At 35.3% G+C, this 15,495-nt stretch overlaps 1 protein-coding gene across 9 annotated transcripts in view; it reads right to left on the bottom strand.

Annotated features, from left to right (window-relative positions):
* BBS9 (Bardet-Biedl syndrome 9) overlaps positions 1 to 15,495 on the bottom strand; it is a 329,524-nt gene that overhangs the window by 104,711 nt on the left and 209,318 nt on the right. For 6 of the 9 annotated variants that reach the window (XM_013196009.3, XM_066992255.1, XM_013196006.3 and 3 more), the window contains one exon: positions 12,454 to 12,564. The exons of 1 other annotated variant lie outside the window; for it this stretch is intronic. In XM_013196009.3, coding sequence (XP_013051463.3) covers positions 12,454 to 12,564 — 111 coding nt within the window. Of the gene's footprint in view, positions 1 to 4,615; positions 4,652 to 12,029; positions 12,164 to 12,453; positions 12,565 to 15,495 lie in introns of those variants that run through there. 2 more of the 9 variants (XM_013196010.3, XM_013196012.3) reach the window with 2 other exon arrangements.

Below are 15,495 nucleotides of genomic sequence, written 5' to 3'. Positions count from 1 at the left end.
ATGATAGCATCCACAAGCTTTTAATCTTACTTTTCACAACTAAAAACTTTGCTGCATTGTGACCATAGAGAAGAGAACTAATACCTGTTTGATGTGGAACATTTGGTGTGTTTTCTATTTTTCTCATTTTCTACTGTGCTATGTTTTCCTGTCCTTCTTTCTTACCTTTCTTCTCTTTCACTTTCCAACCTTCAGTAGGAACTCTCAAATAGTTGTGGTATTAAATCTCTAGTGGTTGCCAGTCTCAAAGCCACAAGTTGTTAGTACTCGTGCACATGAAAAAAAAAAATGTGACTACATTTTCTGGAATATTAAACACACCAGAATAAAGCTAAACAAGAACAATATTTTCATGATAAACAGAGCCACAGGAAGGCTCTAACTTTAACTGCATAAAAGCTCAGCTTCTCATTTTGACATATTCTCCAGGGTGCTAATACATAGCTATGGTACTGCACTGTGTTACACAGTCCATCGCTGCGTCCATTATACTAAGGGTACTAGACTTAGTAAAGAAAGTTATATGACAACTATCTATGACTCAAAAAACATAAAAATCACATATTCAATTCGTTATTAATGTGAAGGTAATGTTAAACATTACAGAGGTATTTTACAGAAAATTAAATTAAGAGTTCAGATTTGATTAAATAGTATTTTATTTGCTGTTTTATTAAATAGGAGCTATAAATTGAGCTTAAAAAAAAAAGTCTGGCCTGACTGGTGTCACAACAATTTGACTCTACTTATTCAGGAAATGTAGCAAGCTAAGAAATATGAGGTTTCTGTTGTTTTTCACCTTGGTCTGTCAGGCAGAATAGTCTGTAAACAGCATGTAAACATGTAAACAAACTAAAGCAAATATATCCTCAGTATGTAGCATAGTACATTTGTTCTGAGGATGGCAGGAAAGGAAACAGACCTAGTTGCAACATCACTCCAGATAGCACATCCTCTGTGCTCCCAAATATTTTGGAACATCTTTTTATCCCAACCCCTTCCTCCCCCCACAGCTCCCCCCAGAATAGAACCAAAGTCTATGTTCGGAAATATAAACTGTTTTTGCATCCACCGTATGTAACTGAAGATCTAAACTTGATTAGCCTTACACATTGGCATACTGCTCAATTGCACTAAAGCATGGGCATAGATTTACTCCATGCGATCAAGGGACGGTAGGGTGCACTAGCATTGCTTAGCTCAGAGTTTTACTGGTCATATGCTCCAGTAGCTATTACAAAATACAACACTTAGACTGTTTTTCATTCCCTTTACTTCAGCCTCATAGCCTACTTTTGGAAACACAACAGTATGCTTAATACTAAGTTGGCAAGGGGGGGACAGAGCAACCTCAGGAAGGGAAGTACTGGAACAGGTGAAAAAGTAAATGCGAGGATACTCTGTGGAGCATGACAATACAGAGTAACACAGAATTAGAATGTGCTTAGTAGAGATAGCTGCTATTTGATAAGGCTGACTAAAACTGGACTACCTCAGGGAAAGTAATAAAACTTCATTGTTGGAACTGGTGATTTTAATAAAGGCTGCTATTATACTGCTGCCTGTGCCTTTTGTGAAAATCTTCCTAAAATGTGATACTGTTTGGTCCCAAGGTACACTGTTACTCTTTAGGAATAGCATCCGATAGTCCTCCAATCACCCTCTCCCAACCTTTTTGTGATTGCGGTGAACTCACATCAGTTCTTAGAGCCTAATATTTTGAATTCTGTTATTGTAGTTGATGTGTCCCTTGACCAGAATGGGTCAGACAACCTGCATTAACTATAGTCAAACTTACAGCGTCATAAACTACTACATTTGAATTTCCCAGTGAAGTTTCAAATACAGGACACATTTAAGCACTGGGGGCAACATGGTCACATGCACTGCATCTCACAGTCACAGGTAATAAGAACCAAATCAAGAACCAAAGAGTTTGTGAAAAGCCATCAGCCACAATAGTTGTGACAGTACATCAGGGTGGAGGTGAGGCCCCAAAAGACATTACTATTAAAAATAAAATGTGATCTTCTGTGAACTAGGCATACATTCACAACATGGAACTGTGCCACCAAGTTTTCAAAGAACTATGGAAGAACTCCTAACACTATCACATACAAATTGAAAATAAGAATTTTATCATACATTTTCAGTAAAATGACTGGTTTTAAGAGCTACAGCCAGAATGACTGAAATGTGTACTGCTCCAACATACCAAAATGAGAACTTTCTCTGTCTTAAGAGTTACTGCGCAACTTTGAGCCACAATAGACTATCAGGATTGGGGGTCTAAGCCTCTTTTGAGACATGTCAACACCAGTATCACAGCATCACCTACCTGTATGAACATGATAATTGCATTACCTTTATAGAACAGCTCTGTACTGTAGAACCTCATTGGTGCAGCAACTTTTGGAATATTTCACTCTTATAATCAAGAGAAAAAAAATCCAGACTTACCAACTCTGGAAATGTTCCTGTACTATTCTTAATATTATTTAACTAAGATATGTTCTGGCATCATCTGTATTACGACTAGTGTCCATTCCTTAACAATGCATCACAAAGCTCTACCAATGCTCCAAGTAGCTTATAATGGCACTGATAATTTCCACAAAATGACATGAAAACCTATTTGCAATTCCAGTAACTATCTCCAGCAAAAAGTATGTGGGATTGTGCTCCATCATTTCAGACATGTCAGCAGTTCTTTTAAAGAGTCAATGTTTCTATTCAAATCCCTTCTTTTCCAAGAGGTTGCAAAGTCAGTCCTCCAGAGAGAACTGATACTAGCAGTTCCAGGTGCCTTTGTGCAATCTTGTACCTCAAAAGTCTTTTTTCTTTTTCGAAAGAAAGTTTAATCCTTTAGCCCATAATGTGGATGGCTGCCTTTTGGAATTTGGGGGGGGGGGGGGGGGGGGGGGGGGGGGGGGGAGACTGAGACACTAACATTACTTCTATAAGAATGTATTTAATGTATTTTGGAAAATAACTTCTAACACCTCCACAATGTCTTTTTTTTCCCAGCAACAGTTCCTGCAGACCTAGACCTAATCTCCCTTTGGTGGCCAATGTTGACAAGCTACAAAGTGAGACTTGGCATTTTGTATAACCTGGAAAAAGACACCTGGAAAACCATTTTACAGCCTAATTCTGCATTTAACTAATACTCATATGATATGTCAAACAATTACATTAGTACTAACTTTAAAATTCTGAGAAGGGTAGTGGAACTCAAAGTTTGAGGACAGAAGTAACTTTTATTCTGTAGTCTGACATATATAACATGAACCATACAACTCTAACCTGAAGTTTCTCCATCAGAAAAAAAAAAAATCCTTGGAGGTCCCAATGAGATTTCATAATTTCATAAAAACTTTGGTACAGTTTTTCAGAAGCACAAAGGGTCAAAATGGATTGCTTGTCTTTGTATTGTGCTATTGAACATGTTCCTTTCAATTACTTTTTCTAAATGAATATGGATGGTGGAAGCAAAAAGTGTCTGTATTCTCTTCTGCCTGCCAACCTTGCCGTCCAGGGCCATCAAAAGCTGACATTAATTTAATAAAAATACCTGGCAGTCAGTAAATCTTTCTTGGCTGGGAATGTTGAGTGGGCATTTGAATAATGTTTCTGTGTCCTTTTATTCTTTTTTTTTTTTTAATAGTACTTTGTTAGAAACCAGAACAGCTTGGATTTTTTATATTTCTCAAAGACTATCAAAAGAGTATAGGAGCCATTAACATCCAATACAAATGTAAATAATCATTAGCAGAAAGTAATTTTTATAGACACCTCTACAATGTAAAGAAAGTGGCATAGATACCTGTGTACAATCTTGCAAGCCAATAACGATCTGATAAAAGAACTAAAGTGTGGAATAATAGACTAAACTAAACAACATACACAATGCAAAGTTATGCCTGTTCTGAGCAAAATGATGATTTTTCAGTTAAAAAAAAAAGATACAAAAAATTGCTTATAAGAGTCATTAAAGAATTATGTGAGGAAACAGATGCCTTGAGAAACAAGTTTTACTGAGTATTCGGTGAAAAGATCTCACCATACTGGTAGATTAGAGAAAACAACAGCCAGCAGTTCATATCCACCAGAAACAAAGTGCTGGACATATTTGCACTGTGTGCTTTAGATGACAACACTTGATATGACGGAGAAAATAACTGGCATGGGGAAACAAAAACATTACAAGAAATCTTATAAATATTAGCAAGGAAAACAGACCATTAACTTTCACCACTACCGAGGAGAAGTAAGCAGCAGCAAACAGAAAAGAGTGATTAGACTGCCTTCTGTCCTGCCCATCTTCAATGGCAGAGGAAGACTGAGTGAATGAATCCTAGTGACAGACAAGCACCTACTTCTCTTAAGCTTAGTCATTTAGCATAACTGCCAAGGAAGTATAAAGAACACCATTTAGTCATATAAAAAGCTTTTAAACTTCTCTTGTTTTGATTTCTTCCACTGTGCTATGATTCATTTTTCTTAGATATAAGATCCATTCAGAACTCTTAACAATGTATTTAGTTTTGGTTTATATTTTCCATATTTAGCCCACCCTTTCTTATCAACCTATGTTTTGTTACATGTTCCTTACCTTCTACTGTCCATCAGCAATTCTCATGTTTGGAACCTGATAAAAATAAGGAAAGTCTTTTCATAGACTCCCAGAAAGCTGAGGATACAGTATTGTATTGCTCCCACTCCCTTAACTGCAAAAATAGCAACTGTTTGCTAGTAATTTTAAGAATGTCTTGGAATTCTCAAATCATAAAAGTGTGCTGTGATCTCAGCGATTTCTGGGACATCCCACGAAACAAAGTATAAGGTACCCCTTGGTTCTTTGTTTCATTGACAGTCATGAAACAAACTGGAATTGTCAGAGTCTTTTTTTGTAAACCTTTGAAAGGAAATGTTTTGTAAAATACTACCACAACCTTTGAGATGATCTCTTTACCCACTGCAGAAATATGGATAATACCTGATATAGTGTATTTGAATCTGCAAATATTAGAACATAAAGACTTGCTACTTTCCCATGTATTATATTACATTTCACAGAAGATGTATATAAAAGCTACTACTAAAGGTGAAACTGCACTTCATTTGGTATTGACTTAATGAAGGAATTCTCACATTAATCTCTTAAGCTGTAGTGCTCTTTAGAAAAACAGACTCTGTGGAAAAGAAAACTTCCATAAATCTCTTTAACTCTCTCCAGAAAAATAGGCTTTTTGTAGCCCGGTGATTTTCTTTGCACCTTTTCTTGTGGAAACAATTAGCTTAGCAATTTTAAAGTTGGGCCCAGCTGCAGGCTACTAGTATCTTTTGTTTCAGATGATAATGTCATATAGAAAAAAAACAAAGGATCTAGTCTCATAGTACCACAATATATCAGTGGGAAATACATAAGTGGACTTGTAATAAGGTTAGGTCTTGAAGAAGCTTTCACTTACCAGCAGCCATCACAGGGTTCAGTGTTTTATGCCAGATTTGTTTCTGACTCAAGATTTTATTAGCTCAAGGACAAAATATTGTGTTGCAACTCAACTGCCAAAATGCTTGAAACCGAACTCAAACTGTCAAAGGCACAGTTACCCCTTCTAACTTCAGATAAATCCCACTAGTTGGTCCTTCAATGATTTAAAAAAAAAATACTTCTGAAATCAGACCTGTTCTTACTAATTTTGTCATAAGTACAGAGTAGCCAAGCTTCAGACAGTGTTGGTTCAAAACCGTAGCCATGGAGAGCTGAGAAATCTGCACTGAGAACAATTCTGATCGATACACTCGGTTTTGAAAGTTCGTTATAGGTATGAAATTCTATTCCAGACAGCATGTACATTTTCCCAATATAATCTTTAGCTTAATTTATACATTTCTCTTCTGATGCATGTTACCATTAGAAATAGGACTGATTTCTGTCCTATTATACTGTGTAACCTGAAAAAGTTAATTGCTTGGCTACGTTACACTGAAAACACTTTTGCTGTAGTTGGCAGGAATATCAGTATCCAAATGACTACCAGTGTAGCAAACTTGATGATAATTGCACTAACAGTAGTGAGGCCACCTGGATCTTACTTGTGTACTTTGAAAATTTACTGTAGTTAGTAGTTCTATGTATCAATGTCTGATCTAGAGCAAATAGAAATTTTAATAAACCTCCTCTTATAGATTTTTTACAGCACATTTCAACACCTTTCAAAACAAATTCAGGGATGTCTCTCTGCTCATTTGTGTAGGTAAACAACAATAATAAGAAAGGTACAATATAAAAATAGATAGACTCAGTAGAAGTTGGCAACAAATTTTATCCAAAAGCTTTTTAGTTGTTTGTGCTAAGTCAAATGTTTAAGAATATTCCTTTCTAAAATCAAACAAAGGAAACCCTATCATAACACTTTATCTTATAATTACATTATTTTGTGATGAGTTACTCTGTATATTGCAGTTTCACACACTTGTGTGTTCATATAAATCATGATTTATAAGAAAATATTAAGCACATACCTAAATTTTAAATGTGCCACTGGACCCTTTAAAGAAAAATGTTTCCAATCTTCTTTACTAACACGAATTGTTTACACAAGGTTGTAGTAACTATCTATCTTTGTGGGCTGGAATCATCTAACGGTTCCTGAAATTGTCTAGGCACAATAATGTCAGCAGTTTTTGATTAGAAAGCTAACATTGAAAGATCCTCTTAAACTGCATTCACAGCATCTACATAAACATTGTCATACAGCTATCTAGATAAAGTAACATATAAAATAACAAAATACAATAAATAAAACTTGTAGGAAAAGACGTGCAGCTGTGCAATGTCTGGGTGAAACTTTGGAGGATGTTTTGAAAATTTGGCTCAGTATGTGGTTTTACTGGAGTTTATAGCTCAACCTCACAATCATTTCTGTATAGCTGTCTCTGTATTTAATCTAAAGCAATAAGCCAGATGCTTTAAATTAAAGACAGTTAAAATCTGTTACAATATATAACTAAAAATGCTGAGGCATTTTTGGTCTTAGATGCAATGAGTATTAAAATATGAATGTATATTTATTTTACTAAATATAATCATACAAGAAGAGTACTTTGAAATTTAATCTTTAAGTCATCTAAATATTTGCATGACACCAAAATACAAAGAATTTAACTAAAAACAGTGGTAGCACAGTAGCGAGTGCAAATGCCAAAGCTTTGGTCTCATGAATAGCTTCTCTGAAATATTTGTATTTAAACAATAAATGTAAATACCAGCCCATGGTCTTTGTTGCTCTCTCAGAAAGAGAATGGTTATTGTGAATTATCATGGCAAAGTTAGGCAAATATTTCCCATAAATATTTAAAACTTTCTTTGTTTAGATAGATCATTTGCAGGGTAGATTTACAGGATCATGGTGAAAAATTCTGCCAGGAAAATCAAGTCTTACATGTTGTGAAAATTCCAACAGCTGCATGACATGAAACTTGACAAATCTGACTTCCAGTATTGTAAAATCCTGAACAACTAAGTAAACTGCAAAGCAATCTGAACTATTGTTCCGCAAATAAAAATAAAAATCACCCCAGTCTCTGATTCATACTAATTGTTCATCTCATTTTCCTACAACTTAGTGGAGGTACTCATGATTTACCAGCATGAAACTCCTTACTCATAAAAGTGCAACTGGATCCATTATGCCTAAAATATTGACTAGGAATATAGGTTAAAAAAATATGGTAATTCTTACACACTACTTACACACTAAGTAGCAGGCAGCAGTAGCATACGAGGAATACAGAACACCTGATTTAATGGATATGTCCTGATAAATACAATTGCGCTTATTTCATCCAAAAGATCACCATCTAACAGTTTAATTTCTCAGAAAAAAAAAAAAGTTATTTTTTAAGATGTTCACCACATGCACTAGAGAGCCTCTAAAAAGCTGTCACATACAAGAACTTCCTTATACTTATTTCCTACAAGCTACATTTCCATCTCAGAAATATTTAAGAATTTGAGAACGAGATTTTCTGAATGCTGCTTAACTGTTACCTTCTAGAGCATATGAAAACTTCTCATTGAAACAAAACCACTCACTCCATCAAGATGACTGCAACTTCAGTATGAAAATGTAACTTGCAAAAAAAGAAGAAAATGGAAGACAACAGGAACAGCATAACAAACAGAAAGGAAGCCCACGGGACCTGCACAAAAAAGAGTCTACAATTACTGTATTTGTGCTTGTGATTACAGTAGAGGTCAGCATATCTGTATTGGTATTGTAGCTGTAAGCTCATGAAAAAAAGTAATGATGAAACAACAGAGACTTCAAAGTGGACTCAGAACTTAAAATCATACTTAAGCTCTCTACCAGCCTGATGAAATCTGTGCTGCTCTGTCCTCACACTAACCAAAACACCAAGATTAAAGTTAGCAGGAGTAGATTTATCATGCTAAAGTTACTCAGTTACTCCTCCAAATAATTCACAGAGACAGTGCCTTGAGGGGGTATGAGGGAAGAAGAATTATGTTCCATTCATTGGGATGGAGAATGTTCAAGGGAGTATTTTTGTACACACTCAAAGCAAAAGCTGTTTACGAGAATCTGCTCTTACAACTGCAATAATAGTATTCATTCCCAAGTATTATGAACCTGATCCCATTCTTTAGTATGGAGTCACAACACATGTGGATTAGGAAAAAATAAAATAAAAATCAGCATGAACTATGTCAGCAGTATAAATGAAACACCATACAGCCATTAATTCCCTCTCCAAAGAGATTCCATGATTGGGCCAGAATCATTCATTCTGTCCTTGCAAAGATTTGCATCATGACTGCTAGATTTCATGTTTGGCTGTCCTAAGTATCCATTCCGACTAATTGACATGTATAGCAGCTGCATGGAAAGTCTCAATGTAATATTTTGTACTAGATGACATGCAAATCTGTGACCAGATGCTACCCTACAGCATACTTATAGCACAGCATGGTCTTTGAGGTCTTAGTCCCTAAAGATCTTTAGATAGCTCACTCAACACATTTAAGGCTGTGACCTCTTTGCTAGGTCTACATTGGTTCATAAAATTAAAAAGGTTTTTAAAAATTCTCAGCATGCCCAAAGAGCATACTAGCATACAATGCAGTGACTGGCACCCATCTCTGTACACCACACACAATCTCTTTAGCAAGAAATTGGCAAGCTCAAGTATTTATTAGCAGCAAGAGTTCAATGCAAACTAAATGGTGTATTATATATGGGTATTTATTTAGAGTTTTGTTAAGTTCTACTGTCAGGGTTCAATGCTGTACTATCACAGGCAGTTTGCTAATGGAGTTAGCTAGCTCAAGACTAGACGAACATTGTCCAGGCAAGCAGACATCACAGCAGTAATAATGTAAATATACTGATAGGGAGCCCAGAGTCTGGCACATCATTCAGGACTCCTCTTGCTCTTGATGCTTTCTCTTTAGCACATTTTCCTCTGTGTTCCAACCTCCTTAATAGCACTTCTCTTCAGCAGATTTAGACTCACAAGCAATTTAACTATAACCAAGAAGTCCTAGTACAGCACCTCAGGGAGAATTCTTGTTTCTCCTTTTCTCTATGAAGCACTACCAGAGCTTCCTGCTGAGATATTTGCAAGTCAAATGTTATGGTTCTTTTCAGTAGATAATATGCTTTGTTCTGTTTTCTTCTACTGCTATGGAGAACTGCTTCCATTTTGCCATAATCTAGCATTCTATATCAGTAGGAAAATCGGAGTTTATCCCTTTTTCTGATGTAGAAGTGATCCTATTACGGCAACTACACTACTGCTTTTTTGCACTACATTGTATATAACTATAAATGGACTTTAACCTGTACGAAATACTGTTGCTACGATTTGGTCTGGCAGCAGATGGAGCAAGCACAGAACTACACTTTTCACTGTTTTGATAGATGGAAGTCCACTAGATTCAGCTGATGTTCTCCACTGACCTACAGAATTCTACAGAAATTCTACAGAATTTCATTCTAACTTGATTAGCTCATTTTATTCCTTTGATTTCCATCTTCCTCTGTGAATGCAAGTCTGTTACTTATATATGTTTCTTTTCATGTTCCCTACTCTGGGGTATCAACCATTGTGCCCACATCCACACATAGCATATCAGTTGACTTGACACAGCCCTATGGAAAACATCAGCTAAATGCAGAAATTTGTCTGAAGCCAGTATTAATTCTTCACTGCAGTTAAACTACCTCTATAGCGAGAGATATGAATAACAAATACCATCTACAAAAAGAAAACAAAACCTCTCATTTTATAACCAAAATCTGTCTTGAACTCCCTCAGGAAATGAAGGAAGATCTATCAAGAAAAAAAGAATTTTAACTCTACTTTCTCCCTTTTGCTTTTCTCTTGTTGATTGGGCATGCTAAATTAAATGCAAAGTCAAAAAAAAAAAAAAAAAAACAGAAGTTAACAAATATCCTTTGAGGGCTCAGCATACTCACCATGCTCTTGCTGCAGTCTCTAGTGTTCTCTGAACAAGAACTCAGGCCAAAAATATCATGTACAGAAAACACTGCAATGCTGTGATTTCATGCCTGGTATTACCTTACGGTTTAAGTAGCTCCCTTGGCTCTTAAACTTGTAGCAATTAGAATTTCCAGACAGCTCAGTGGCAGATATTCTAGGCTCCCTCTGTATTGCAGCACTAACTAGCAGATGGCAGTCAATTCTTACTGTGAATGAATTAAATTCATTGGTATAACACGTCTATAAACCTAAAGACTTATTTAAAGTTTTCAAAATTTTTCATTCTGCCATTTATAGAAAGTTACAAAGCAATAACAGCCAGTTGTGTGATGCAAGTCTCAATTTTTGGAGACTAAGACTTACATGGGCTAAAATTTATAGTAGGATATGCAGGGCTCAATGCCTCTGTTTCTGGAATTCATTCATATATCTTTACACTTTTCCTCTCATTATAGATTTTTCAGCCATCAGGTTATTTAAACACAGAGTATTATCTCCTGAAGAACACTGAAATGCACTCTCTAGATTACCACCCCACATGCTTGATCAGAAGAATGGAGCATCAGACAAACAGGGGGATTGCCTGCCACATGCTCCTGATTTATAGGTGCAGTTGCCTGAAGCTGGAATTTTATCAGTATTGTATCTTACATAAGGGAGACGATATACTTACTAGGAGGGCACTTAATATATCTATATGACAAAGGTTAAACAATACATATGTCAACTTTGACAGTTTCCCTTCTTCTTCTGACCTGAAGTCCCTGTGGACTGCAAGTAATAAGCACTCTGGAAAAGTCCAAGCTGTAAGCCCTGTAGGCCTTCAGTGGATTTTTCAGGTTGTTTTAGTGAGCAGATACTCATTCTGGAGTTTCAAGTTAAATTGTGACAATTATTACATATTGCTCTAATATGTATCTTTCTTCCCTGGCCACTATTAAAATTCACTAAGACAAATTTTGCTATTGCAATTAACTATATGTTCCCACTTCATGCCTGTCTGTGTAAGAGTTGGCCAGGCAAACAAGAAGTTGAATGGATTACAAACAAATAATTAACTGCTTTCTGCAGATGTGTAGGGACTTTCTAACCTTCTATTTCTGAATATTGATGGTTGCAACATCTGTTTCTTCTATTCTTCTTAGCCTGACTTCAAAACCCATCTATAGTGAACATATCTGATATATGAACAACATTGAAATATGTTTAAAATTAAATATTTGATAAAGACATAATAAACAATGAAGGGGGAAAAAAAAAAGTTAAGGTACAACTTAGTAAACAGAATGGGACATTGTCTCAAGTCTAAGAGCTTACCAGGCACTTTATTAAACTGCAATGCACTACTTTACAGTATTGCTTTTAAAATATGTTAACACTATATCACAGTTCCCGGCAGCATGAAGTCTTTCCAGAAAATGTGTCATCACCATATGCAGCATATTTTATAGCCAGTATAATTTTATTTTATTATATCCAATAATATTTTTCTGAAATTCTAGGAAGTCTTCCTACAAAAGATAAGTAATGACTATATTTTAATCAGCTGGCACAAAGTTTAACCTGCCATACTGCAAAAAAAAAAAAAATCCTTTTATTGCAGAAAACATTCCTCAGTTTCATTCTGCTCCTGTGGAAGAGGTTGTGAAAAAAAATTTTTATAAAGAGTCTCATTCATTACATGAACAAAACCTTTCAACTGTATAGCTTTTTAATTCCAAGGCTGATTTCTACAATTTACCTCTTGACAGAAGTAGCTGAATAAACTCAGATCCTATACATTTTAGTATTAAGATAAGAAAATTTGAAAATGATACTAAGAAAGCCTGAAACGCCTGCTGTTTGTTTCACAGGTCCACAAGTATTCTGAAAAGAGCTATGCATCATCTAAGTAAAACAAAGTAATTTTCTTTTTCTTACCAGGCTTGGATTTCTGCTTTGCAGCATGCTTGTGATTGGTAAATGTTGCTGTGGAGCCCAGTACAACTACTCTTTCCTCCAAGTCAGATTCTGGAATTGTAGAACAGCCACCTAGTACAAAAGGGAAGACCCATAATGTGGTGTTTATGTAACAAAACAAATTCACCAGTGCACAATTAAGGAAAAGAGGTGATAGACTAACTGACATGAAATCCCAAGAACATATAAAACCCAAATAGCCTCAACTTAAAAATATTAAAAAAAATAAAAATAAAAAACATCAGTGAAGTGAAAGAAAACTGTTACCATTGTTCAGAACACTGATTATGCCTTAATGACTTCCCTCTACTACCTACTCTGATTTAAAAAAAAGTTTCAATGTATCTAGCCCACTGAATATTTAAAACTGGTTACACATAAAAACTGGAAATAGCATGGTTTGTGTTAAAGATCAGATTACAGGGAGCTAGATTTGTAATAAAAGTAACTACATATGAATGAAATAACTGTACAAAGTCAACAAACCTTAGGAAGACCATTAGCTTGCCACAGAGAACGACAGATGATGATATTTTTTTGATGGGTAATTAAATACAGTATTTTTAATTAGTGCTAGAGATAGGGAAACACGGACACTTTCACTGTACTGGCAATGCCTTACCATCATGTGATCTTAGGATGCATGGTATAATGGATTCTTTGTATTTTCTATATTGCTTTTTTTAGTTCATTAGAGAACACAATGACTAGTAGCATTCTCTTCAAGCATGTTTAAACATTTATGTTTAAAATATGAAAAGGGGGACAATCTAGCAGTAGTACCACTCTAAGACAGCTGCAGTAGTTTGCAATGGAGTAGATTAAGAAAAAAATATTTCAAAAGGGCTGTGACCAGGACTTGAGAGAAAGTGTCCCTGTTCCACAGCAGAAGCCATTGCCTTACAATGACTGTATTGCTAACAATATATTACACAGTCCGAATGCTAAGCTTGTCACATTTGTAAGCTTTTCAGTGGCTAACAATGAGTAGCTTTTGTCAAATCTAAGATTTCAAAGCAGGGAGGAACATTTTAAAACACTAGCTTTTTAGTTCTGCTTGAATGTTACCTTTTTCCCCAATACATTTATCAAATAATTCATGTTTCTAGATCTTTAACTATTCTGGGCAGTTCTCGCTAAAGCCTGAAACACTGCCCAGCTATGTCAAATTAACACTTGATCAGAAACTCAATACAGTGCACTAGAGGCTCTGCTCTTGACTACAGGCAAATATTCACCTGCTTTCAAATTTAGCTCTTATTTAAATATTTTGTTGGTCCAGGACCTAAGCTGCCATATCTTTCTCACAGTCCTTCCCGGATTACCACTCTCAAGCAAAAAAGTGCATGTACTTATCTACTGTATTCTGAAAGCACACGTTTACAAACAGCATAAAGTTCCAATGGAGAACACAGAATTTTCTCCTTCACGTCACAGTTTTTGAAAAGAAATGTTGAAAAGAAATGTTCTACACCAAGCCCCATAACCAGTGTATCCAATTTGCAGCAACATAGGCTGTTCTCTCCTTAAAAAGTACATTATAAAACATTTGGAATAAAATGATGTTGCTTCCTCAAGTAGAAGAGCTGCAGCATATATATATATATAGTAATATATATGTTGTCTATATATATATTTGTGTAATATATACATATATATAACTATATTCCAGATACACCCTGACAGAAAGCGTAATATACATTAAGGGTTTGTGTTTGATTTAGAGAAAGCAAATCTTTTCTTTTAGAAAGGAATGTTAGGAGTGAATCTGTCAACAATGTGCAGACTCATATAACTCATGACAACTTCAGATATCTAGGGTTCCTGCTATTGAAACTGAAGGAGAAAATGGGAAATGAGGAAAATGTCTTCATATTAAAATACCTCAACGTCGGAGCAATGTCTGACATTGCATTAAATATAAACAAACCTACACCCTAAATGAAAATAAATATTAGCAAACTAATACTTCTGCTCCCATTTGCAAATTGTGAGTAAAATGTATACTGAGATTTGATGAAATGGAAACCACTGCTTTAAAAGTCATTTTCATTCTTATTCCTCAGATAAAATCTACCCTATTAAACAGAAATCTCTAAAGACAGGATACAGAATTAAGGTTTCTTGCACAAAAGAACTATTAAGAATGGTACCGTAGATTTTAAAAGGTTTTATAACATTTTCTAACATTATGAGTGAAAACCCACCCAGTTAGTCAGTCAAATTGATATGTGGAAATAAAATTTTTTACAAGGTTCATTCTAAAGCCTGAAATTCTGTAACGTATACAGCCTTCAGAATTGATGGCTTTTGATGCCAAAATATTTCATTAGTCATCAACACTGATAGTAACTGAATAAGAGTCGGAAAAGGTCTGTTTGCCCTTAGTTACCACACACTATTTGCTGAAAGGAAGCAAAACTTCCTGCTCTTGATTTTGATGTGAGAGATTTGTTACAAGTAAATCATGTCAACTGATACTATCATAATGTACTAAAGTTAAAAGCAAATTCCATTTTTTCCATAACTTTAATTTCCTGACAGAGAATAGTCAGGACTGAAACATTACCAGTGATAAACTATTTCACATAAAAAGAAAGTCCACACAGAATACACAAAGCAGAACTATCATCATTATCAGTATTATGAGTAGCCATTATTTCTTATTTATCCAAGGATACTAATAACTGTTACATATTAATTGTTTTTTTAAATGCTGTTGTTTCAGAAATTTAGTCAATATGCTGAGAGCAGTGTTCTCAGTGGATCTGGATTTTACCCAGAACTCTCACTCCAAAAATTATTTACATGAATGACCAAACAAGAAAGCAATACAATAGTTATGTTTTTACTGTTTCGAGGCAATGATGTTTACATGATCAAGACTGCCATGCCACTACTTTTGCTGTCTTTATCTTCCAATACCAGCATTACTTTCTAACTGAAGAAACAACTGAATCTGCTGAACTACATCCCTTAGATTGCTCCCATACCTAGGGTGAG

This window comes from Anser cygnoides, chromosome 2, assembly GCF_040182565.1.
Source record: "Anser cygnoides isolate HZ-2024a breed goose chromosome 2, Taihu_goose_T2T_genome, whole genome shotgun sequence".
Classification (NCBI taxonomy): domain Eukaryota; kingdom Metazoa; phylum Chordata; class Aves; order Anseriformes; family Anatidae; genus Anser; species Anser cygnoides.
Note: the sequence above shows the minus strand (reverse complement) of the source record. Positions and strands in the feature narration are given on the sequence as shown.